Source organism: Camelina sativa, chromosome 17, assembly GCF_000633955.1.
Source record: "Camelina sativa cultivar DH55 chromosome 17, Cs, whole genome shotgun sequence".
NCBI lineage: Eukaryota > Viridiplantae > Streptophyta > Magnoliopsida > Brassicales > Brassicaceae > Camelina > Camelina sativa.
Genome location: NC_025701.1, coordinates 34,222,323 through 34,247,753, shown reverse-complemented (window position 1 = coordinate 34,247,753; position 25,431 = coordinate 34,222,323). Strand labels below are relative to the sequence as shown.

General features: G+C 40.5%; 6 protein-coding genes and 1 pseudogene across 8 annotated transcripts in view; 2 read left to right on the top strand and 5 right to left on the bottom strand.

Moving 5' to 3' along the window:
* Window positions 1-1,198, top strand: part of LOC104758919 (shikimate O-hydroxycinnamoyltransferase-like) — a 2,778-nt gene extending 1,580 nt beyond the window's left edge. Inside the window, exon 3 of the mRNA XM_010481892.2 lies at window positions 645-1,198. Coding sequence (XP_010480194.1) covers window positions 645-896 — 252 coding nt within the window. The 3' untranslated portion in view covers window positions 897-1,198. The remainder of the gene's footprint in view (window positions 1-644) is intronic.
* LOC104758917 (leucine-rich repeat extensin-like protein 3) lies at window positions 1,631-2,416 on the bottom strand. Its single transcript, XM_010481891.1, has one exon. It carries the CDS (start codon window positions 2,337-2,339, stop codon window positions 1,713-1,715), a length of 627 nt encoding a protein of 208 aa, XP_010480193.1. The 5' UTR covers window positions 2,340-2,416; the 3' UTR covers window positions 1,631-1,712.
* LOC104758914 (sodium/hydrogen exchanger 5) lies at window positions 3,077-7,137 on the top strand. Its single transcript, XM_010481887.2, has 21 exons — window positions 3,077-3,364; window positions 3,455-3,506; window positions 3,605-3,664; window positions 3,758-3,782; window positions 3,875-3,960; window positions 4,036-4,147; window positions 4,273-4,335; window positions 4,468-4,487; window positions 4,575-4,672; window positions 5,105-5,133; window positions 5,214-5,245; window positions 5,339-5,386; window positions 5,476-5,536; window positions 5,630-5,727; window positions 5,822-5,897; window positions 5,998-6,017; window positions 6,127-6,224; window positions 6,322-6,431; window positions 6,562-6,645; window positions 6,728-6,849; window positions 6,933-7,137. The coding sequence occupies exons 1-21, from the start codon at window positions 3,181-3,183 to the stop codon at window positions 7,018-7,020; spliced, it is 1,566 nt and encodes a 521-aa protein (XP_010480189.1). The 5' UTR covers window positions 3,077-3,180; the 3' UTR covers window positions 7,021-7,137.
* Window positions 7,088-10,163, bottom strand: LOC104758915 (transcription initiation factor TFIID subunit 6b). The gene is made up of 12 exons (XM_010481888.2): window positions 9,795-10,163; window positions 9,628-9,714; window positions 9,425-9,517; window positions 9,240-9,348; window positions 9,078-9,154; window positions 8,847-8,984; window positions 8,649-8,744; window positions 8,424-8,548; window positions 8,106-8,238; window positions 7,757-7,882; window positions 7,539-7,650; window positions 7,088-7,452 (listed from the first exon to the last, which is right to left on the bottom strand). The coding sequence occupies exons 1-12, from the start codon at window positions 9,912-9,914 to the stop codon at window positions 7,181-7,183; spliced, it is 1,488 nt and encodes a 495-aa protein (XP_010480190.1). The 5' UTR covers window positions 9,915-10,163; the 3' UTR covers window positions 7,088-7,180.
* Window positions 10,165-14,508, bottom strand: LOC104758916 (ABC transporter D family member 2, chloroplastic). 3 transcript variants are annotated; one of them, XM_010481889.2, is made up of 10 exons: window positions 13,926-14,508; window positions 13,746-13,813; window positions 13,605-13,654; window positions 12,908-13,184; window positions 12,643-12,807; window positions 12,321-12,549; window positions 11,564-11,805; window positions 11,214-11,496; window positions 10,857-11,116; window positions 10,165-10,597 (listed from the first exon to the last, which is right to left on the bottom strand). In XM_010481889.2, exons 1-10 carry the CDS (start codon window positions 14,260-14,262, stop codon window positions 10,409-10,411), a joined length of 2,100 nt encoding a protein of 699 aa, XP_010480191.1. In that variant the 5' UTR covers window positions 14,263-14,508; the 3' UTR covers window positions 10,165-10,408. The 3 variants fall into 3 exon arrangements, with proteins under 3 accessions (XP_010480191.1, XP_019094938.1, XP_010480192.1); XM_019239393.1 differs by having other exon boundaries at window positions 12,908-13,209; window positions 13,630-13,654; XM_010481890.2 differs by lacking the exon at window positions 12,908-13,184 and having other exon boundaries at window positions 13,328-13,654.
* On the bottom strand, window positions 14,616-18,148 carry LOC109124638 (peroxisomal isocitrate dehydrogenase [NADP]). The gene is made up of 15 exons (XM_010481886.2): window positions 18,016-18,148; window positions 17,778-17,821; window positions 17,589-17,698; window positions 17,345-17,382; window positions 17,189-17,266; window positions 17,051-17,104; window positions 16,862-16,963; window positions 16,384-16,472; window positions 16,195-16,298; window positions 16,035-16,103; window positions 15,835-15,950; window positions 15,632-15,666; window positions 15,381-15,523; window positions 15,006-15,128; window positions 14,616-14,886 (listed from the first exon to the last, which is right to left on the bottom strand). Exons 1-15 carry the CDS (start codon window positions 18,062-18,064, stop codon window positions 14,793-14,795), a joined length of 1,248 nt encoding a protein of 415 aa, XP_010480188.1. The 5' UTR covers window positions 18,065-18,148; the 3' UTR covers window positions 14,616-14,792.
* On the bottom strand, window positions 20,652-25,404 carry LOC104760053 (annotated as a pseudogene).

Genomic DNA, 25,431 nt, shown 5'->3' with positions numbered 1-25,431 from the left:
GTATGTAGGTGACCTTCTTTAAATGTGGGGGAGCTTCCCTTGGTGTTGGCATGCAACACCACGTGGCTGATGGTTTCTCTGGTCTCCATTTTATCAATACGTGGTCTGATATGGCCCGTGGTCTTGACCTTACCATTCCACCCTTCATTGATCGAACCCTCCTCCGCGCTAGGGACCCGCCTCAGCCTGCTTTTCATCATGTCGAGTATCAGCCTGCTCCCAGTATGAGGATCCCGTCCAAACCAGGGCCCCCTGACAGTACCACCGTCTCTATTTTCAAATTATCCCGCGATCAGCTTGTTGCTCTCAAGGCTAAATCCAAGCAGGATGGGAACACTGTAAGCTACAGCTCCTACGAGATGTTGGCTGGCCACGTGTGGAGATCAGTGGGCAAGGCTCGCGGACTTCCAGATGACCAAGAGACCAAGCTGTACGTTGCGATTGATGGAAGGTCCAGACTTCGCCCGCAGCTTCCCCCTGGTTACTTTGGCAATGTGATTTTCACTGCCACACCATTGACAGTTGCAGGGGAGCTTCTATCAAAGCCAACATGGTACGCAGCAGGGCTGATTCATGATGTTATAGCTCGCATGGACGATAACTATCTGAGGTCTGCTCTTGACTACCTGGAGATGCAGCCTGATCTGTCAGCACTGGTCCGCGGTGCACATACCTACAAATGCCCAAATTTGGGAATCACAAGCTGGGCCAGATTACCCATCTATGATGCAGACTTTGGTTGGGGTCGTCCCATATTTATGGGACCTGGTGGAATTCCATACGAGGGTCTGTCTTTTGTGCTTCCAAGTCCTACAAATGATGGCAGCTTATCCGTGGCCATTGCCCTCCAATCTGAACACATGAAACTATTTGAGAAGTTTTTGTTCGAGATATGAGAGAGGTAAAGCCGCTGAAGAAAAAGCCTTCGTTTTTCCCTACTTAGGAAACTCCTCCTCAGCTAAATTTGGCATTTTGCTTCTTGTGGCAATTCATTATCCTGTGTTTTAGAGGGTACAACAAGCGTATGGTCTGTAACATTTGGACTATGTCATATAGGATCTTTTGCTTTATGTTAATACAGATGACAAAGTGTCAACACATGCCGTGATTGTTTTGGTGTTTGATTTGGTTATGCCGATGTTTCATCCATGTTGCTGTCTGCTTTTCAGTTTTCCTGCAATAACTCTGTTTCTATCTTTCTACACTCTCTCGCTGTTTTTGTGGTCCAATAGTCAAATGATTATATGTGCCCCTAAAAGTTGACTTAAATAGTTGTGAATTTGGGGAGAAAGCCAGAGCTGCTCCCAAGACTGAAGAAGGTTTGATTTCATAATTATGGACAAACGTCTGAAAATGGAATAATGTTATTGAGTAGCCAAACAGAGTACACGAGGAATCCACGTGAAAGAAAAATAAAGAGCAAACGTTAGTAGTCTACTGATTGTCAAAGTGGAAATCATGAAGCAAGGTGAAGGAGCGGATGGAATAATACGGCATAGACAGTGTAGACTATTCATCTGTATGTGCTATATAGGATGGAATTTGTATAAACTGTACAGAGATAAGCATAAATTTTGGAACCTAGTAACCGTGGAGAAAAGCACGGATATGATTGCAAGATTTGAGACCATATTTAACTTGCTTTTCTTATTTAGATGGTGATTAATAAATGATTGGTAGGTTACATTTTGGCCTATAGCATCTCTTTTGATTTAGGCCTTGTATTCAATAAAGTGATGATTGGGGTTTGATATATCAATGGCATGACCTCCAGTACTTGAACTGAGGTGAGTAGCTCGGCTAAGCTTTTCAGTCTTGTGAATATCCTCTTCCAAATGAATGTCTTCTTCGAGCATTACCACTCTAGTTTGTTCGCCATGGGGTCCTGGCACTATGGCTTCTTGGACTTTAAGGTGTTCATCAAACTTGATAATCTCAGTCTTTGTAGAAGACATTCTTCTTTTCTTGAGATAGCAGAAGAGAGCAGCAGCGAGGAATGCAAGAAAAAACAAACTGCCTAGAGAGATAACAACAACAATGATAACATGATGATGACCCGGCGGTGGTGGCGGTGGTGGTGGTGGAAGAACGTGAGGTGGAGGCGGTGGCTGATGGGGACGAGGATATGGTGGCGGGGGGAAATGGGGAAGAGGTGGTGGAGGAGGAGCAAAGTGGGAAGGAGGTGGCGGTGGGTGATGGGGACGAGAAGATGGTGGCGGTGGAGGGACAATGTGGGAAGGAGGGGGCAGATAATGTGGTGGGGCTGGAAATGGAGAAGGGAAAGGATGTTGATGGGACGGTGGTGGGTAAAAAGGGAAGAAGTCAACCGGCGCAGCCATTTTTGAGCTAGGGTATGTTGTTTAACTAACAAGATGTTATTGCAAAGGGGAAGTGAGGTGTTTCATATTTGAATAATTTCGAAGCCTATTTGTAGTAGTAGTAGTGCTTAGTGTAAAGGTTTGGATTGGTGGCGTCAGGCGTGTGATATGATGTGCTTCTAAGCGTGTACTTGCTTGACTCCCATGCTAAGCTTTTGCATTATTTAGGCTTTTCTTCTTGATTGTTTCTACTCCAATCATTCCACTTGCTAATTCTTTCTATTAAATAAAAGCATAATTTGGCAGGGCTAACCAATAACCAATAATCATAATTCTTTCTATTAACTAAAAGAATAATTTGGCTTACGAATCTTTTCATTTCTCCCAAATATACCCAATCGAATGTTTCTAAATGGAACAACCTCAAACAACAAAAAGATATGTGTGCCAATCCAATGTTCCTTTGTGATAAGTTGATCATCATAATAGCCGGTGAGTGTGTCATTGTGTCACCATCCGAATTCAAATTTCACTTGTTAAAAATATATATATATATATATATATATATATATATATATATATATATTGATCCATGGTTATGAATTACCACATAATGAATCGATCCACTCATTTTTGTAATGGCTCATAATTGCAACAGTATATGAACTTTGAAAATGAAATTAAGAAAGAAAATTGCATATGATTTAAAAACACAAGAGGGAAATGGTGACTGATGAAACGACGGCGTTTTGAGCTGTTTGACTCCTCTTGGAAAAAAAAGCTAGAAGCTCGACATTTCTTTCTCGCCCAAGTCTCTCTGAAGGAAGGAAGGAAGGATCGTCAAATCTCAATCTCAATTTCAATGGAGGAACTGCCGATGTCTCCGGCGGGCCACGATCCTCAGGGACAGGTTAAGCAGCAGCAAGCAGCCGGCGTTGGTATACTGCTTCAGATTATGATGCTCGTCCTTTCCTTCGTTCTCGGCCATGTCCTCCGCCGTCACCGATTCCACTATCTTCCTGAAGCTAGCGGTTCGCTTCTCATTGGTAGGGTTATCATTTCCCTCTCTCCCTCTTTCGCCTTTGCTCTCACTTTGAATTCTCCTTCCTTAGCTTCCTCTTCCGTCGTAATTTCAGGTTTAATCGTCGGTGTACTTGCTAATATCTCCGATACTGAGACTAGCATTAGGTTTATCCCCTTCTCCTCCTCCAAGAGACTGAGTTTTCCTGATATGATATCGTTTCCTCAGCTTACACACTAGTGTTGGGTTTGCTCTTCTGTATCAGGACGTGGTTTAATTTCCACGAGGAGTTCTTCTTCTTGTTTCTGTTGCCTCCCATCATATTATATCCTTTTGCCTTCTAACTGTATCTGCATTTTGATCCTCTTCTATTACGTATAAATGTCACTTTCCTTGACATCATTCATTTTGTTTGAACCCAGTCAGGTTTCAGCCTTCAACCTGTAAGTGCTTATCTTTCTTTCTTCCCATATTCTAAAAGTGGGTGACTTAATTACGGCTTCTCCTAATATATATATATTTTTCCCTCTTGCAGAAACCGTTCTTTTCTAACTTTGGAGCCATTGTTACCTTTGCTATCATCGGAACTTTTGTGGCGTCAGTCGTCACTGGTGGTCTAGTGTAGAGATCATAACCCTCTTCGTTCTTCCATTATCTTTTGCCTGTACCCTTATCTGGTTTTCCCGCCTTTTGCAGTTATCTTGGCGGCTCTATGTATCTCATGTATAAACTTCCATTTGTGGAGTGTCTTATGTTTGGTGCACTTATCTCAGCTACGGACCCTGTCACTGTACTGTCTATATTCCAGGTGCATCTGCTTTCCCCTCTTACTATCAATATGTGATGATGCCATGCCACCTGAGGATATTATTTACTTTCCTAAATTGATGCCTTGCAATTTCTATGAACATTTATTGTTAAATCTGATTGCAGGATGTGGGCACCGACGTCAATCTGTATGCTTTGGTCTTTGGAGAATCAGTTTTGAATGATGCTGTGAGTGTTTTATTAGCTCCTGCGATTTATTGATCTCTTCCTTTTAGGTTTATATGCAAACGAAATACCCAGAGCACTAACTCCATCAGATGGGTTTTTTTTTGTTTCATGTATGTCTTGTGTGGCTCGTAGATGGCAATATCTTTGTACAGGTCTGTAAACCACATGCTTTTTTTTTTCCCCTTTAGATACCTTTTTATGCAAAGTATTAAAGTACCATAGAAAAACTTTCAATGCAGAACAATGTCATTAGTTAACCGCCAGTCCTCGTCTGGGGAACATTTTCTCATGGTGGTGATCAGGTTCCTTGAGACTTTTGCTGGCTCCATGTCTGCAGGTCTGTTTTCCCTGATTCCGTTCTGACCCTTCTTCACAGTTTTATAACAATATTAGTCTTATTAACTCATAAAAGTTCCTCGTACCAAACTAGAGCACTATTAGTGAAACAATGAACTAAAAGACTAGGTATCTTTGTGAAGATTCATTCAACCGAAATAAACCATAACTTGAATTGAAATGGTCATACTAATTACCTTCTGGATCTGGGAAGCTTTGTTTCTAAGTCCTTAACAATTACATATACATCTACATATGTAAGACCTGTTTTCTTTTTCTATGTACATAAGAATAATAAGACCCGTCTTCCTTTTTCTTTACATGAATCAGAATGTACTCTTTTCTCCCAGAAAAAAAGAGTTCTGCCAGACTGGTCCTTCACTGACCTCATATATTGGTTAAACATACTAACAGTCTTAATATTGTTCTGCAGGGGTTGGGGTTGGATTTACTTCAGCTTTAATATCCTTCCTCGATTCCTCTTTTTTGCCTATTAGATGTTACATGGCTAAATGTATTGTGAAAACCTTAACTCAGAACACCTCTTTAAGTATGCAGGATTGGATACGGAGAAGTAAGCGCCACATGTTTCTATACTATTGTTTTTATTGTTAATACTCTCAGAACGTCTTGTAATGTGTCTGCTTTTTCTTTTTCTATTCCTCAGTCTTCAGAACTTGGAGTGTTGTCTCTTTGTGCTTTTCCCTTATTTCTCGTAAGTAGACACAACAACTCTTCTCTTCCTGTTTCTTTGTATTTATTATAACACTTCTTCCACCTAATGTATTTTGGTTGTGTTGTCAGATACATGCTTGCAGAAGGTGTTGGTCTCTCCGGGATTGTGTCTATACTCTTCACAGGAATCGTAATAGCCGACTCATTTTAGTTCGTACATCTTAATTGATGCTAATATTTATGGAAAGGCATATTTAGGCAGCCTAATACAGTGCTAGTGTAGGTTATGAAGCGATACACTTTCTCAAATCTCTCAGAAGCTTCACAGAGTTTCGTATCTTCTTTCTTTCACTTGATATCCTCCCTGGCAGAAACTTTCACGTGAGTCAAGAACAATAACATCCCATTATCAGATAATAATTTTTAAGCTTAGAACACTGTTGGATTGATAATGATTTGTTTATTGCTTTTCTAGGTTCATTTACATGGGATTTGATATTGCCATGGAGCAGCATAGCTGGTCCCATGTTGGGTTCATCCTCTTCTCTATTGTATCCTCATATGATGATGGTCAATGATTGTATGCAGTGTTAGCTAGTGTTGTAATCCTTGACTTTACTTTTTGCTTCTGCATTTCATGACTGACATCAGTTGTTTATTGGCGTGGCTAGGTGACTAAATCCCTTACGAATGTTTTCTTATCTTGGCTTATCGCTTCATTGTCACCATGGTTTTCCATTCAGATTCACCTATAAGTTCTGCAATGTTTTTCTCACGCAGGGCTGTCAATGTATTTGGGTGTGCATATTTGGTCAACCTATTTAGACAGGATAACCAGAAGATACCTATGAAGCACCAAAAAGCCCTTTGGTATAGTGGTGAGATGAGTTTATAGCTTTTGTTCTGGTCTCCTGATGCCCATTCTTATGTCTACACACTATTAAAACTTGTACTCATATATTGGCATATCGATAGGACTTCGAGGGGCAATGGCATTTGCGCTTGCACTTCAATCACTTCATGACCTACCAGAGGGTCACGGTCAAATCATCTTTACTGCAACCACAGCCATTGTTGTTGTCACGGTAAGTTTCGTATTCTCTCCATGAAATGCATATATGTTTTTCATTTGCAGCAGTAGTATACATAAGGCTTCAATAATCTTGGAGAGTTATATATACGCTTCGTTTCTTATTCGTTGCAGTAATATTTCAGGTTTTACTAATAGGAGGTTCAACAGGTAAAATGTTGGAAGCTTTGGAAGTTGTAGGTGACGATCTTGATGACTCCATGTCTGAAGTAAACCCTCGACGATCTAAGCTAATACCTTTGAACTAAATTTGTGTATGTACTTTTCTGACGCATCCAGATACATGGTCAGGGCTTTGAAGAGAGCGATCATCGGTATGTCCCTCCTCCTTTTAGCATTGGGGCTTCATCTGACGAGGATACATCATCATCAGGAAGCAGGTTCAAGATGAAGCTGAAGGAGTTTCACAAAACGTAAGAATAAGAGAATGACTTTTTTTATCTGAGTAGAAAGCGTTCTTTGCATTTCTTGGGTCTCACTTAACAAAACTTTGCAGTACTACATCATTCACCGCGTTGGACAAAAACTTTCTGACACCATTCTTCACGACTAACAGTGGAGATGGGGGTGGAGATGGAGAGTAACACGTTAAGGCCAGTGTATATGTGTGATCTAGGCCAAGTTATAATTTTTGTTCACGTGCAAATGATGTAAGATTACAACAAGTTGATTCTACCTCTCCAAAATATTTCCAATTATTATATATGATTTATTTGTGGTACAAAACACTAGCATGTGAACAAGTTACAAGAAGAAACTGAGTTCATGTTTGGGGGCGAACATAAGCATGCTCTCACCAAAATACTCAAAAAGAGGATGGAGATAGTTGTCAACGGTAGTGTCCATAGTAGCTGAAGTTCTCCGAGCAATGTCCCTTCCAACTAGCGACTGTTGTGGGATTGTTGTGCCTCCGTACATCTGCATCTGTGTGGAGCTCATTTGCATAATTCCGCCTACTGCCATCTTCTTCAGTGGTGGTTGATGAGTTAAGTTGTCAGTACTTGCTTTGCGTTTACCTTGGCCCAAGGAAAAAATATATTCAAGAACGTGCCTGTATCTCCATGTTTGGAACACAAAAAAAGGATGAGATCAGAATTTATACTTTGCCGGGCATTGGTGACCTTTCCATTTGTCTTCCAGACAGAGCTAGTTGGAGGAGACAGCAGAGCCTCAGATGTTTTAATCCGTTCATATAGGCATCGACCCGCTGCGACCTATGGACAGTTAAATGTTTATATCCTCTGCTGCCTGTTTCGCCACACGAGATTGAAAGAAAAAAAAGTTATCTATCTCATGTATCAAACTAAAAAGCATACTCACCATCAACGCTCCATAAACGAGCCAAGCCCCGTGCCTCTTCGCTTCTTCCTTCTGCCTCTCAGGTACCAATTCAGGTAAAAGAAGCAGCAGATACGGCCCTAGATTTGGGAGAACAAGAAAACGAACCTAGACAAAGGAGTAAAGCAAGGAAAATATTCATGGACGACCAAAGGATATATCCTAGGGTAAGAGAGGACACTCTAAATGGCTACCACCTTGAGATTACGGTTCAATTGCAGGTTTAACAATTGCTATTAGTTTTAAACTTATTTTATCTTGTGGGAAATTCTAGACTCACATCCTAAAGTGCCACTCTTCCTTACGATAATCAAGCATCAAGAACAAGTACCATATTAAGCCCAAGGGCTACCATCCCTTGAATTGCCCCATAATGTTGTGGCAGTGCCTTGGTTGGGTCCAAAAAGGTATGAAGCAGTGATCTTGTAACACGTGGCAACAAGTTGTGATAAACATGTCCAAACCTGTCAAAATGTTCACTAATGTGATTGCAGGTCATGCTATATATCAGATGATTATCATTTTGTACAATAATGATAACGATGTTCCAGTTACCAAGGATGAAATATGACAAATAATCCTCTAAGCTACAGCAGTTATATGGTTCTACAAGATTCATGAAATCACAAAGCAAGAATGTAACATTAACCTTCTGCACGTCGAAGCAACTGTACTGGCAGTGAAGTTTCTCAAATCCCAGTGACTATCAGATAACCTTCTTCCTAAGCGTTTGGCAGTGAGGCAAGTGATAAAAGACGGCATCAATTGATGCAGCTGAACAGAATACAAGAAGATAAGGTCCACAGAAACAGGAAAAGACAAAAAAGTGTGTGAGCCACCAACTGGAGTTGCAGTATATAGCAACAAAACTTACATATGGTTCAATATGTACATGAGGGTTATGAAGGAGGCTTCTAGCAATACGCATCAAAGCCAACAAAATTTGGTGATTATCCATGTTCCTCACAATCTGGAGAAATTGGAAACACAAAAGTAGTCAAAAATGTAGTAGAATGACTCCCAAGTTAGGATAAAAATCGAGACTTAAAAAAAATTTGATCACAAAGAAAACCTCTTCAGCAATGAAAGAAGTGAAAAAGGGAACTAATGGGTGGAGTCCAGGGTCAGTTTCCAAGCTGGCGAGTGCTTGTCTAAAGATGGTGGAGCCAGATTGAGTCAAAGCCCACTCCGTGACTTTGTCAAAGTAAATCTGCATCAAGGGTTAAAATAGCCTCAAAGAGAGAGAGAGAGAGAGAGAGAATAAAAGAAAAGGCGTTTCAGCATCAAAACAGAGAAAAATTACCTGAAGCTCCTTAGAGAGCACCTGACTAGCAGCCAACACATCGTCCTTATATTCCGATCTTTTAAGGTCAGATATGGCTACAAATTGTCAGGGAGGAGGGATTTAAGGAGATGCAAGAATTGTTTCATAAAAGAATAGACAAAGAAAGAAAGAAAGAGGTACCTTGGGGAGGAGAATTCAGTGGAATGGAAGGTTGAATACCATCAATTGCCAACCAATGAGAGGTAATAGATGCATCAAGAGGTGCATTTGGTAGAGGGGCTTCGATAACCTGCACAAGAAAGAGACCAAATCCATCATAAAAGGAAGGAAGCTGATTAACAAATCTTGATGTCTAACAAGCTCACATTCTTGAGCTCGACATCTTTGTCATCCAAGAAGTAGAGATCTCTATTCTCAGGAGCTCTCCTCAACCGCACACTTTTGGAGCCCGAGGTAGGCTACAGCAGATTAAAAAAAAAAAAAAAAAAAAAAAAAAAANAAAAAAAAAAAAAAAAAGTCAAAATCAGGTAGGAAATCAGGAGAAGACAAGAGAAGAGAGGAAGGAAACCTCCAAATTCCTGAAATGAAGAGCAGAATCGACATCATGAGCCATTAAGGTGGTGCGGCGAGCATGGCGCATGCATTTGATAGCTTCCTAGCAGATGCAACAACAGGTTAAAGAGGGGGAAGTGGAGATTGGAAGGCAAGCCAAGTGATATATGTATGTATATATACCTGCATGACCTCTCGGACACGATACTCGACATCGGGAGCAAGAGCGGCGGAGACGTCCGGAGAAATAGTCGAGAATCCAATGCTCTGAGCTATCACTTCTATGGATTCCTTCGTCACCATCCTTGCGCTCTTTCGACTCGACTCGCCTGACTTTGAACGACTGACTCAGTCACTACCTTTACTCATTCTATCGGGCTTTCTCAAATGGGCCTATCTAAGCCCACCATGACTTTTGAATTTCTTGGGCTAAATGAAAACTAGGTTTGATTTTTGTGGCTCATCGACAGTATTTCTAACTGTAATACTACTTATGTTGTTATTATTTTAATCGGGCGATGATGTTCAGTTCAGACCTTCGTTGCACTCGTGCTTGTGTATCTGTATCAATCTCTCTATTCACTTACATCTTTCGCAGGTTGTGAGTCAACGTCGAGACTGTGGCAGATTATATACAAAAAAGCTTGTTTTCCGGATACCAAACATGATTCTTTTTATGTTTCAAGAACGGGCCTGTCTCCTATCATCTGCACCCCATGAACACACCCGGTTGCGTTTTACCTTCTTTTGTCTCTATGTAATCAATCAGGTTTTGATCGGCTTTCACTTGGCACCTCCTATTGACTCAGTGGACCGTACAAAGAATCTTTGGCATCCGCGTCCTCTATTTGCCAGTTGCGTTCCTTGCTCTTCGGGTCTGCCGTTGAGATTCGTAAGATCTTGTTATGGAATTTGGTTAAAGTCCGGCGGTGGCCAATGCTTAGATATGTAATGTCAGCCGACTGGATTTGCTGGTACAGGAGCGCCTGCACATCAATAGGAATGAATGCGTCAATGCTACAGTTACATTACGATTCTGATCATATTCGCAAAGTTCAAGCTGGGGAACCATATGTAAGTAGAATGAAAGTGCGAAAACAAGAAAAAAAAATCTAGGACTAATTGATTGATATCTCTTGTTTGAGGGAGAAGATCTGTATTCTAAGTTTTCTAATAAAAAGTGAGTTTCATCTCTTTTCTTAGCTCTTTACTCTTTCAAAAATGAGAGGAGAAAGCACGAAATACCTCATTAGCTTCATCCAAAGCACTAGTGGATTCATCCAGGAGGGCCAGCTTTGGCTGAGACAGCAATAACCGTGCGAAGGCAAGGCGCTGCTGCTCACCAAGTGAGAGAACACTGGACCACTCGTGTATCGAATCAAGACCACCAAAACGATCTGCTATATGTCCAAGACAAACCTTCTCTAGAGTCCGCATCAGATCATCTGTTGTCGGCTTCTTACACTTTTCATTTCCGTCGTCTCTAATCAAGAGAGGTGTTGAACCTGACACAGTCAACACATTTTTTTCTTTTGAGTTTGAGCCAGTCCATTGGCTGCGTTATATAATCTGATTGCATAACCTGAATTTTAAACTGCGCACCGTCTATTTTACTGCCACCAAGTGTCGCCTCCTCCACAGTTGCACTCCAGGCAGGATAAAGCAATTGCTGACGCAGAGTTCCCAGAACCATATAAGGCCTTTGTGGAAGGAACAATACGTCTCCCGAATTTCTTTTCCCTGAATTTTCCTGAGTATCGGATTTCTCCTGTGTAAAATCATCCTCAGAATCGAGGTAGAATGTGATTTTTCCTTTCCCTGACCTCCAAAGACCAGCCATTGCTCTTAGCAGCGATGTTTTACCACTCCCACTAGGACCCATAATCTGTTAAATGGCATTTATAAGTAACTTACCATCTACCAGCCACATATGTACTTCAAAGTGAACTAACCAGTAGGTGATCCTTGTCATATATATCTACAGATAAGTTGTGAACCAATGTGGTTCCATTTGTTGGTGTCTGAAGAGTAAGCTCCTCGATCTCCAGGCGCTTTTGGTTCGGCTGGGAATTGATTGAACCATTGGCGTCCAGCAGTGAAGAATTCCTCTCACTCTGATACGTCAGCTCAATCTCGTCCACAGTGTCAGAGGGATCTCTGAAGATGTTGTTATCCAAAAGATCATCAAATTCACCTGTATTGTAAGAAGGCTTGATTTTGTTAGAATGCGTAAAAAGGAGAATCCCACAACCTACAGAAAATGCAGGTTTTCATTTAGACCCCAATTTCAAACAGGACAGAGAACAGCTGTCTTAATCTTTTCATCTGACCAGTCATGAGAAAACTAGAACCATCGCTAACTGCCCATCACAACCTCAACTGTTAAAGATATATATATATATATATATATTTTGGGGGTCTTTACTCTTACAAAATGCTACTACTATACAGGCTAGACTGTTATCCATATATAAAGAGGCCTATAACACACACACACACACACAAGAAAATAACTTGTACTCTTGGGATTATTATAAAGAAGATCCTACTGCCAAACTATCTATTTTCCACCATCAGGTAACAGAAACTAAAGAGAGGGGCATATTCTGCAGTAATGTTCTACCTATACAGATGTAAGGTCTCGTGTAATATGCAAGTGCGATCTGTATGCAACAAGTAGTATACAGAATACATGATTAATATGTATACCTAGTCGGTCAATGACAGCTGAAAAAGAGCTGATAGCTTGAAACTGATAAACAACGAGGGAGAAGTCTCCTAGGATATGATTGAATGCTGAGACTGACTGGTTAATGACACCAAACTCGATCTTCCCGGAGAAATACATAGGGGCAACAACAGCAACTGGAAGAATCTGAATGAGGTAGCGGTATCCATCAGTGAAGAATTCTAGGTTTCTAGATGCTATCAGCAATTCCTGCGTGTGAAAAGAAAAAAAAAAAGAAAAGAATTGAACTCATTGTGCAATAATCTAAGGATGGAGAATCGGTGAGTGGGGGAGTAATATTACGGTTAAATTATCAAAAGCGCTAGTGAAACGCTGAAGCAGAAGCTGCATTTCATTCTGTTCGCCTCCGTAGAAAGCAATAGATTCAGCATTTTCCCTCACTCGTACAAGGCTGTAACGAAAGTCAGCCTCTTTCTTCTCCTGTAGAAAGTTGAGATTCACAAGTCCCTGAAATATCAAAATCAAAGCAAAGAGGGAATATTATGTGAACTGGGAACTCATAGATAGAAATGTAACAGCAGCAAAAGCGGAGGAAAAGCAAGTAGACCTTGCCCAGAAAGACGCTGATGGCTGTTCCTCCAAAGGAGTAGAGCAGGAGAACGAGGAAGAGAGGAGGATAAATGGTGAAGAGGATGTTGCTAAAAGAGATGAGGTCTATGGTGGCATTGACGAGCGTGAGAGAGAAAGACAAGGCAGTTCCAGTAAAAGAACTCAAATCGTCAACAAGGCGCTGATCTGGATTGTCAATGATAGACTGAGACTGGATCTTGTAGAAGGTTTGGTCTTTAAGATAGCGCTGCAGGTAATATTTGGTCATCCATGATCTCCATCGCAGTGATAACGTCTCTTNTAGTCCCTGAAATTACCAAATCAAATCAAAGAGGGAATATTATGTGAATTGGAACTCATAAGAAGAATGTAACAAGAGCAAAAGCTCAAAAATGTCAAGGAGGAGAAGCAAGTAGACCTTGCCGAGAAAGACGCTGATGGCTGTTCCTCCAAAGGAGTAGAGCAAGAGAACGAGGAAGAGAGGAGGATAAATGGTGAAGAGGATGTTGCTAAAAGAGATGATGTCAATGGTGGCATTGACGAGCGTGAGAGAGAAAGACAAGGCAGTTCCAGTAAAAGAACTCAAATCGTCAACAAGGCGCTGATCTGGATTGTCAATGATAGACTGAGACTGGATCTTGTAAAAGGTTTGGTCTTTAAGATAGCGCTGCAGGTAATATTTGGTCATCCATGATCTCCATCGCAGTGATAAAGTCTCTTTTGTAAAATCCCTCAGCACAAAGAACTGCACAAAAAGAGCAGAAGATGATAATGTTTAAAAAAAAGGATCTGTATCTTTCATGCGGAGCTAGGAAGGAGCGTGTGGGAAAGCTCACCGGAATTCCGCCGGCGAAGGCGCAGAGGTAATAGAAGAGCTGCTTGGTGAATTGCTCTTGGTCTTTGTCTTTTTTTTTTTATTATTACAAGAACAACACAAAGGAAACGAATTATTTAACAACGCAGAGAGAGAGAGAGAGAGAGAGAGAGAGAAAGTTGAAGAAGAAGAGAAGTCATACTGGCGAGAGAGTTGTAGAAATCACGGCCGAGGAAATTGAAGCCGACGCTAATGCCGGTGGTGGCTAGGGTTAGGGCGAAGACGGCGGCGAGACGAAGCCTGGCTTGGTCTTTGTCCTCGGAAAACCAATAAGGCGACGCGACTTTGTAGAACTTCTTCCAGAGAGTCTTCAACTTCGGTGATGCCTTATCCGACGACGGTTGCGGCAACAAAGAAGAGGAGGAGACGGTTCTCAAACGGGCAACTTTCTTCCGAGGAACGTTGCCGATCGATGATTTACGGCGGAGGAGAAGCTGAGGGCAAGTGGTGAGAACGGGAGCGGTTGTTATCAACATCATCCGTCACATAATAGTCATCTATCTGCTGCGCATAATAAACAAACAGATATAGTTTGTGGTAACTTCAAGTTCAGGCAGCAGCAAGAGGAATGAACCCAAGGCACAAAGGCATCTCTCAACCATTCATTTTTGTTCACCACACACACACACCCTTCCTTCCTTATATGATAGAACATTAGATAATAGTACCCCTCAAAACTCCAGGAGAGGGAAAACATCATTACAAAGCGAGAGTAAGCCATATCTGATGGTAGCTTTACAACAGGAATTCAACCAAAGAGATAGAAAGAAAGATCTGCATTTTTTTTAAAGATTGAATGAGGAGTGAGTTCTCGGCTTTGGGAAATTCTGAGTTCCTGGGTAAATTAAGTTTACAGCATATTTCTTTCTCTCTTTATTTATGCAATTGCTTGCCCCTTTCTCAGGCTTAAGTTTCTACACATACAGTTTATATATAATAATGAAGGTGGGATAGATACTGGAAAGGCATCAAATCAAACATCACGCTTTTCAGAGTTACATTCTTCTTCTCACAACCTGGAGTTGCCTAACAATCTTCTTCTCAGCTCCCACGCCACCGCATCAATGAACTCTTCTGTATTCACATACTGATCCCTCCTAACCCTGTTCAATTTTACAATGTAGACACACACACACACACAAAAAAAAACTTATCTATCAGATCTTTATATAACTTTTACTAGGTCCATCAACCACTACTCTCTCCGTCGTTATGGTCTTACTTGGGTCCGTGGATCAGAAGAGCTAGATCCTTGGTCATTTTTCCAGACTCCACCGTGCCCATGCAAGCTGCTTCTAGTTTCTCAGTAAAGCTCAGCAGTGCGCCATTGCTGTCCAGCTTTGCCCTGGTTACAATAACATCACATACCAAACATCTTTTTAATAATGAGCTCAACCAGTTTTCAGTCAACTTCAGGCTAAGGTGTGGCAGAAAACCTAATGGTTTATACTTTCAGTGATCCATTACAGAGCAACAAAAAATGACAAAAATCTTACTACAAACAATCCCGGATACACTAACTAATTATTTCTCCACTAGTATAGCATCAAGCACTACCAAGTGTGAAAAATGTTCAAACACAGTGGAACTCGGCTACCTGTGGGCAAGGCCTCTGGACCAAGCAAATATTGAGGCTAAGCTGTTGGTGCTTGTTTCACCACCTTTTTGGTGAACTCTGTAGTGTCGGGTAACTGTTCCATGAGCTGCTTCTGCTTCAATAGTTTTTCCATCTGGACAAACCTGTAATATATCTCAAATTTCAATTCAAAAAGATAGGAAGATACGCATGAACCATGTTAACACAGTAAAGACCCAAAAACTTTGGCTGAGGCATGTGTCATTTCATACCAACACCGATGTCATCATTCCCAAAGATCCATATCCTGCAGCGGAGAGCAGAAACATTGTTTCATAAAGAGATATAAAATCAAAGTTTCTGTCTCCATTCAGATCATAATTTCAAAAAAAAAGAACGAAAAATGCATTTGATTAGGAGGCACAAAGATGGAGGTTTCAGTCCCTACAAAGATCTCAAGTTTAAGGGAAAAAACCTTGGGCTAAGAAATCGCTCTGTACATCTCCATCGTAGTTCTTGCATGCCCAGACGTAACCGCCCTCACTCTTCATGGCATACGCAACCATATCATCTATCAAACGATGCTCATACCTGGATTTCATTAATTTTGTTAACAAGTTTTGCCTGGTGAACTGTTTGTTTTAGAATGAGCTAATAACACATTGCACATCTCACCATATCCCTGCAGCTTCATACTTGGATCTCCAATTAGTTTCATAAACTTCTTGGAATATATCCTTGAATCTTAAAACAATTTGAAAAGGGTAATGTCAGGGCAGCATGACTAGATGTTTCAGTGAAACTCTAACAAGGAAAAATAAAGGAAAATTCATACCTTCCATCGTATGTTTTGAGGATGGTGTTTTTTGTAGAGAGGTAAAGTGGCCACTTTTTCTGATAAGCTGTGTACATCGAGGACTCAACAAATGCACGAATAGACTGTTCCGAATGAAATAGGGACACCATATCAACTATAGGCTAGGTAGAATAGACACGGAGAGAGGACTCTTTCGCTAATGTTTACCTCATCAGTGTTATACATGGCTAAAGCAACACCTCCACCAGTGAAACTGAAGACTTCGAATTCTGTTTTCTGAGAAGATCCACTTGGCTCTGCAAACGTAAGATATGAGTTGTAAAGTGAATGAGTGGAATGAATATACTTCAACAGGTAGGTAAACTCATAGACAACAGTCCCTCCATTTTATTCTTCAGTGAAAAAAATTGAGTTGATAGGTTAGTCAGGTCCTCAACTTTCGAAAATGGGTCTCCACAAAAGGTAATTCGTGTTAGTTGTTGAATTGACTTAATAACGTGTTAGCTTCATATATAGCTCCTTTAACAGTTTGTGTGGTCTAATGAGGCAGCTGTACCCAGCGTAGGGAATCAACTGAAGATAACCTGTGCTCATATTTAGTTATTTACCTTTAACTAAAAGGTATGTGTTCATCACCTATCATGTTTTTAGTTAAAATATCAAATAATGGGAGGAGGAGATTTACCGAAAACCAGTTTTAGTTTTCCTGGCTCATTAACAATGATATCAGTGGCTCTATACTGATCACCAAACGCATGTCTTCCAATACAGATTGGCTTCGTCCATCCTGAAGAAAGAAAAGCAGAGGGATTTGTTTTGCCTAGAGGGACAGAAAATGGCTATAGCCAATACAAAAGAGTAGGCGTCGACAAACCTGAAACAATACGAGGAATGTTTCTGCAAATGATAGGTTCCCTGAAAACTGTGCCTGCAAAAAAATAACAACAGGATCTTAGAGGTTGGTAGGTAAATGGAAGACCCAATGGCTCCTGTTTTAGGAGAATGAACTGACCGTTTAAAATGTTCCTTATAGTTCCGTTAGGACTCCTCCACATTTTCTTTAACCCGAACTCTCTAACACGAGCTTCATCTGTTGTTGAATAGTAATTTCCGAATAAGCGCACTTGTAAATGGAAAGTTGCAAAGGTTCAAGGATGCAAAGACATACCCGGAGTGATCGTGGCACACTTAATAGCGACGTTATACCTTCACATAAAAAAAAACACACACACACACACACAGCAATAAGTGGTGAGACTTCCAAACTTGATGGCGAGTTAAAGCAATAAGGAGACGGAAGAAGGCAAGGCAGACGAGAGTCTTAAATCACAGCCATGAACAAGTTCGATAGAGAAGAGAGCTTGGACACAGAAAAGATGTAAAAAGTATTAAATGTAAAAGCAGAGACATACTTTAGAGTAGCTTCAGCACTCTCGACAGTAACCTTATCATCAGTGGAATCACGGTTAGGCAGTCCAAGATCAAAGTATTTGATATCCAGCTCCAGGAAAGGGAAAATAAGCTGTAAGAATTCTCAAGAGGTTAATTACAAGACGATTTTTGAAGGCTTTGCTCAAGAATCAAGATACAAGACAGTTTACCTTGTCTTTGATGAATTTCCAGATAACTCGAGTCATTTCGTCTCCTGAGAGAATCAAGAAATTTTCAGAAACTACAACCTATATTATATGTAAACAAACACACACTCGATACTATACTATACTATACGTTCCCTGAACAGAGCAGAACACATATGTACTCCGATCTATATAGTAAATTAATCAATCAGAATGACAACGAGATTTATTTGAGTCAATTGAACTGTTGGGGAACACTTACCATCCATTTCAACAACGGGGTTGGCCACCTTGATCTTCTCGAACTCCATCTTTTGCCCTCAGAGATATGATCTGCTTCTGATGGGCGAGTGAAATTGAGAATAGCCAGTGTGAACGGATCAGCAGCTCTGCTCCGCCATGAAAGAAAGACAGAAAACAGCTCTCTCTGTGTTGGGCCACACTCTTCCAAAGCCCACTTCTATATGGGCCTCATTCTGTAATTTTTTTTAAACCATCCAATAAGAGAGTATCTCTTTTGTATAGTATTAAATTTAATACTAGTAGTCAGCTTTAGTAACAATAATCATCAAAATCTTACAACTGACTAAGATCTGCTTTGGCTAATTGAATAAATTAATCAATCTCTCTCAGATGAATAATAATCACAAGGTGGTCCTGTTGAACACTAGTAGTATAGTATATCTAAAATATTTTCTTTTTTAAAAGTAATGAGTGTTACCACTTTTAACAAGGGTAAAAACGTGATTTAATGCATGAAGAAAAGCAAAAGGCAACGCAAGTTTTTGGACAGTTAAAATATGTCTATTGAGATGTGTGAAAAACATGAAAGCAAAGAAGAATCTCTCCACAGGGATTCGATCTTGTTGTGTATATTATTTATTTATTTAAAAGGCTTTTCTTTTTTGCCTTCGATCAGTTTGTTTATCACTAACTAAAATGGGATTTTAAAAGACTAATATTTAGAAACCGACATGTAGGGAATCAGATGCTACATTTTTCTTTTCTCTGCGGAAGATTCTTACTCTCTCTCTTTCTTCTTGTCTTTTCATAAGCTCAAATTAATCCCTAGAGCTACTCTCTTAAACAAGAGATTAGTTGCAGTACTTAGGGGTCGAATCCACAGAAGATAAAACACAATAGATTGTAGAGTTTTGTTATTACGCTAAACAAGTTAATTTGAATTAAAATAAAAGCAATGCAAATATTTAAATTAAAGTGTTGTAAATTCAGAAATCAAAAGAGTTAAGCCTAGGGAATTTCTCAGGAAATTATGAATTATTAAATCAGATAAATTAATTAAGGTTCAAGCAATAAAGATCAGATCTAGAACTCTAAACTCTTGGTAAAATAATCAGTTCTCACTGCAATTATATTCTAAATTTAAAACCAGAAAATCCAAATCTCTTTGTAAAATTCTAAGTAATAAATCAGCTTTAAAAACAGGTTTAGATAAGTTCACAGAATTATTAATTCAAAATCTCTTTGTAATAAACAATTCTGCTCATCAATGGTTTAATCAGGAAAACAATTATATTCTCATATCAATTTATTTCCCTAAGATAACAATTCTAGGTGATCAATCAAGAATTATTGTGAAGAACAACCAAAGATGAAGATCATAAAAGATTAAGAACCCTAAAAATCTCAGATCTAATAAATCATAAAAACCCTATGAAAAACCCTAAACCTAACAGACAAATTACTCATACATATTAAATAAAGCACAAATCATAATTCTGATCAACATGAATAGATATTAACATTGGAATTATACACACCAAGTCCAATGTAAGACCACAAAGGAGAGAGATCTTCATAATGCTTGGGCAAAGCAACGTTCGAATAAAAACGGACCCAACCAAACACATCACAAATATGCGCAAAAGTGATACTGTAAGGCATTCCGTTGATGAAAAAATGCAATTCACCGGCTCTTGCCACTGGTGCCCGCTCATTCTCATAAGTGATCCTAACAGATGCCATGAACTGCCGCACCAAATCCGGATACAAATCATACTGCCTAGTACAAACCGTTCCTAAATTCATCTTATCAAGCAAAGCCAAGACCTCATCATGAATTCCCAACCTATGAAGAATAGCAGAATCAACAAACCTTGTAGGCTCAATCTCAACTCCCAACCATGCATTGTAGAGCATTGTCTCATAATCTCCCCAAACTCTCATTGGCCTGTTGATGAATTCAGGCTTGCTAAACTCAGGAAGCTTGTGTTGAGGCCATTCTCTCTCAGTTAGAATTGGTACACCTTCTTCTTTTGGCCATGGGAACCTTGATTGGATAGGAGATGGAAGAGAGAGATCAGGTAAAGTTGTGGAGGCTGTCGTCGGACGTCGTGGAGGCTGGGGAACACTCGCCGGAGCTGATGGTGGTGGATGGCGGCCGGATTGACGAGGTGGGTTAGTAGAAGAAGAAGCTTCGCCGTCGTTCATGCGAGTCCTCTTGTTCGATGTCATCACTCCAAAACACGAAATTGACACTAGATCCAGGTAGAGGAGAGAAAATCGAGTGGATTAGAACTTGGAATTACTCAAAACGGAGCTGGAATGAGAAAGTTATGAGCAATTTAGGGTTTAGTCGATTTTGGTTGAAAGGGGGAAGAAGATGAAGTCTCGCGATTTGAAGCTTACTCTCTCGGGTATAAGTGGTATCGACCGATGCTCGTATAAGGTAGCATCGATCGGCGCTCTTTCTGTCGGACCCGGCCCAGTTTCGATCCCAAGCCCACTCAATTGAAACCCAGTTTTAATTTTCCTGAAACAATAAAACTCAAAACCAAAAATTAATATGTTTGTGATCCTAAAAAAAAAAAAAAAAAAAAAATTCAAAATAATTAATTCTTACNTTGTTTTAAGTCATTAGCTTGACTTGGCAGCGGATTAGGCAGATGGTGCATCATCCAAACGCACAATGTGTCCGTCTGGTATCTCAGCTTTTGCCCAATAGTGTTTCACCCTTTGGCCATTAACAGTAAATTTCTCCTCTTTTGAGTTCAACAGCACAATAGCTCCATATGGTCTGACTTCTTGAACAGTAAAAGGGCTAGACCAACGGGAACGCAGCTTTCCAGGAAACAGCTTCAAGCGGGAATTGTAAAGGAGAACCTGGTCATTTAGCTCAAATTGTCTGGAGATGATCTTCTTATCATGATAAGCCTTAGTCCTCTCCTTGTACAGCTTGGAATTTTCAAATGCATGAAACCTCAGCTCATCTAACTCATTCAACTGCACTAACCTTCTCTCTGAAGCTGTCTTGGCATCACAATTCATCAACTTAACTGTCCAGGCTGCTTTGTGCTCTAACTCCACTGGTAGATGACATGCTTTCCCATATAGCAGATGGAAGGGAGTAGTGCCAAGCGGTGTCTTATAAGCAGTCCTATATGCCCAAAGTGCATCATCAAGCTTCATAGCCCAATCTTTTCTTGTAACACCCACTGTTTTCTCTAAAATCTCCTTAATCTGCCTGTTGGAAACCTTAACTTGTCCACTAGTCTGAGGATGGTATGGACTAGCCACTCTATGTTGAACACCATACTTTTTCAGCAGCTTCTCAAACACTTTATTGACAAAGTGCTTACCTCCATCACTAATGACAATTCTAGGAACTCCAAACCGCGGAAAGATAATGGTCTTAAACAGCTTAAGAACCACAACAGAATCATTGGTTGGACTTGCAATTGCTTCAACCCACTTGGAGACATAGTCAACAGCTACTAAGATGTATTCATTCTTGTAAGAGGAAGGGAATGGTCCCATAAAGTCAATGCCCCAGCAATTAAAAACTTCAACCTCAAGGATAAAATTTTGTGGCATCTCATGCCTCTTACTAATCTGACCTTTCTGCTGACAAGCATCACATCTAGAGACAAACTCATTAGCATCCTTGAACATTGTTGGCCACCAAAATCCAGCTTGTAGAACCTTAGACACTGTCTTGAAAGTAGCAAAGTGTCCAGCATAATCTGATCCATGGCAGTGAAATAGAACATCAGGAACTTCTGTCTCAGCTAGACATCTTCTGTAAACACCATCACTGCAATGCTTATACAGATAAGGCTAATCCCAATAGTATCTCCTTAGCTCTCTTAAAAACTTCTTCTTATGATAGCCTGTAAATTAATCATGTTCTACCTCTGCAGCAAGATAATTGGCAATATCAGCATACCAAGGTTGATTTGAGCTAGCCACAGCAGCTAAATCTCCATCATTCGACCAATCTGTTTCGAGAAACAAGGGGTGTCGATCGATGCCACCTAGTTGGTGTCGATCGATGCCAGACGCATCCGAAGACAGAACCTTTGATTCTTCAGTCCGAAAACCTAGTATCTACAAAATAAACATGCTCCTCAGGTAGACAATCACGAATTGGGACATCATCATCAATCCTAATCCTGGACAAGTGATCAGCAACACCATTCTCTATCCCCTTCTTATCTCTCACTTCAATGTCAAACTCTTGTAGGAGAAGAATCCATGTCAAAAGTCTAGGCTTAGCATCCTTCTTCTGCATCAAGTACCTTAATGCAGCATGATCAGTATGAACAATGACTTTTGAACCAACCAGATAAGTAGAGCTGTCAAAATGGGAGGGCTGTCCATGGGCAGACCATGTCCAATTCATTATGGACCGGGCATGGACAAGCCCATAATTGAAACGGACTTATGTGGGCTTGGACAACAAAGCCCACATACAAAATGGGCGTGGACAACCTGGACATTGGGCGGCCCATTGGACAAACAATTCTAGCAAAATTGATTTGGGGGAAATCGTAAAACACACTTTTCATTTTCTTCTAACTTTCTCTGCGATTTCTCCGGCGATACCATCTTCTTCCCTTCAATCTCCATCAATAACTAAGAGGCCCATCTGCTTCTCTTCTTCTCTTTCGATTTTGAGATCTAGGTTTAGCCGTTTAGGTTTAGATTTAGGTTTCTTCCTTCCTTCTCTTCTTCTCTTTCGATTTTGCGAGATACCCATTTGAGATTTAGGTTTCTTAAGTGAGATTTAGGTTTCGTATCTTCCCGGATCTGTTTTGTGTTTATGGTTTGATTAGAAACGAATAGCTATATAACGAAGTTTTGAGTCTCAGTTTGTGTTATTTTGGATATTCACAAGGGTTCATATGTTATTCACAAGGGTTTCTCCATATGTTTTTTCTAATTCATGTTGTGCTCTGTTGTTTTCTGCAGAAGAAGAGAAGTGTGTGCAAGTGAAGCTCATTGGTGGAGAAGGGTGTGCAAGTTAAGCTCATTGGTGGTAGACAAGGTAAGCTCATTGGTGTCAAGCCGTCTTTAAGTGTGTAGCTTTTTGATTTGGGTGATGCTTGTATCCTTGATGCTTGATATTTTTGTCCAATGGACACCCATGGAAAGCCCATAAAAAATGGGCATAAGTGGGCATGGTCGTTAATGGACCGGACGTTAATGGACACGGACACTTATTTGTCCAAAATAAAAGTGGACAATATTGGACGGGTCAAAATGGACGTGGACGCCCATTTTGACAGCTCTACAGATAAGATCTAAACTTCTCAAAAGCAAACACCACATCTAACAACTCCTTCTCTGTTGTTGCATAATTTCTTTGTGCCTCATCAAGTGTCCTGCTTGCATAGTAGATTGCATGAAGCTTCTTATCTTTTCTTTGTCCCAGCACTGCTCCTACTGCAAAGTCACTAGCATCACACATTACTTCAAATGGAAGATCCCAATCTGGTGGCTGAACAATAGGTGCACTCACAAGCTCCTGCTTAATCCTCTCAAAGGTTATGCGACATTCATCAGTGAATTCAAACTTGACATCTTTGCACAACAAAGCAGAAAGTGGTCTTGTTATCTTGCTGAAATCTTTGATAAAACGCCTATAGAATCCCGCATGGCCAAGAAAACTCCTCACTGCCTTTACATTCTCTGGTAATTGAAGATTTGTCATCACCTCTATCTTAGCGCGGTCAACTTCTATTCCAGCTTCTGAAACCCTGTGGCCAAGCACTATGCCATCTCTAACCATAAAATGACATTTTTCCCAGTTAAGCACCAAATGCTTCTCTTCACACCTTGCTAGCACCTTATAGAGATTATCCAAACAGCTTTTGAATGAAGATCCATAAACTGAAAAATCATCCATGAACACCTCCATATAATCCTCAATCATATCAGTGAAGATTGACATCATGCATCTCTGAAATGTTGCAGGAGCATTATAGAGACCAAAAGGCATTCTGCGGTAAGCGAAGGTACCATAGGGACAAGTGAAGGTGGTCTTCTCTTGGTCATCAGGATGAATAGGAATCTGGAAAAAGCCTGAGTAACCATCCAAAAAGCAGTAGTATAGATGATTAGCTAACCTCTCCAACATCTGGCCAATGAAAGGAAGTGGAAAGTGATCTTTCCTTGTTGCAGCATTCAGCTTCCTGTAATCTATGCACATCCGATGACCAGTAATTGTCCTTGTAGAGATCAGCTCATTCTTGTCATTCTTCACCACTGTGACTCCGCCCTTCTTAGGAACAACATGTACCGGACTAACCCAATTGCTGTCAGATATTGGATAGATGATCCCAGCATTCAGCAGCTTCATGATCTCCTTCTTGACAACATCTTGCAGATTCGGATTCAGCCTCCTCTGATGCTCAATAGATGTCTTAGCTCCTTCCTCAAGATGAATCCTATGCATACACAAGTCTGGAGAGATTCCTGCAATATCATCAAGAGAATAGCCAAGAGCCTTGCGAAACTTGCGCAGCTTGATTAGCAGTAAAGTGAGCTCTGCATTGTTCAAGGAAGCACTAACAATAACAGGATAAGAAGAGTTCTCACCTAGAAATGCATACCTTAAACCTGCAGGAAGCGGCTTGAGATCAAGCTTTGGAGCTTTTTCAAGACTCCAATCAGAAACCTTTGCAGCTTGTGAAGAAGTACTAACCAATTTCTCTTGTGCAACCAGCTTCTTCACTTGTTCATTAGCATCAAGCAGTTTGACATATCCAGCAGCAATGTCATCTAGATGCTTAGCTTCTTCAGCAGAAGCAACCAATGCTCTCTCTAATGGATCCTCAAGATGCAGCTCCTGGAATATCTCTTCAGCCAGATTAGACAATGTGTCTACATAGAATGTCTGGCCATCAATGGTAGGCCTCTTAACCAGCTTCTCCATGTCAAAGCGCATTTGTAAATCACCAATGTTGAGACCAATCTGACCCTTCTTCACATCAATTATAGCTCCAGCAGTAGCTAAGAATGATCTTCCCAGAATAAGAGGGTCCTTGGGTTCCTCCTCATACTTTAACACTACAAAATCAGTAGGTATCAAGCACTCACCAATCTTAATTGGAACATCTTCAAGAACACCATCTGGTATGCGAACAGACCGATCAGCAAGGATGAGAGTGAGTTTAGTAGGCTGGAAGTCTGTCATTCCCAGGCTGAGTGCTACTGATCTTGGCATGAGGTTGACACTAGAACCAAGATCACACAAAGATCTAGCAAATCTTTCAGTGAAGATAGTACAATCAAGAACAAAGCTCCCTGGATCAGGAAGTTTTTCTGGGATCTTGTTCTGAATGATGGCACTGACTTGGGCTGATATCATCATTACTCCTTGCTCAGCATTAAAATCCTTGGTTACCATCCTCTTGACATATCTTCTAAGCATTGG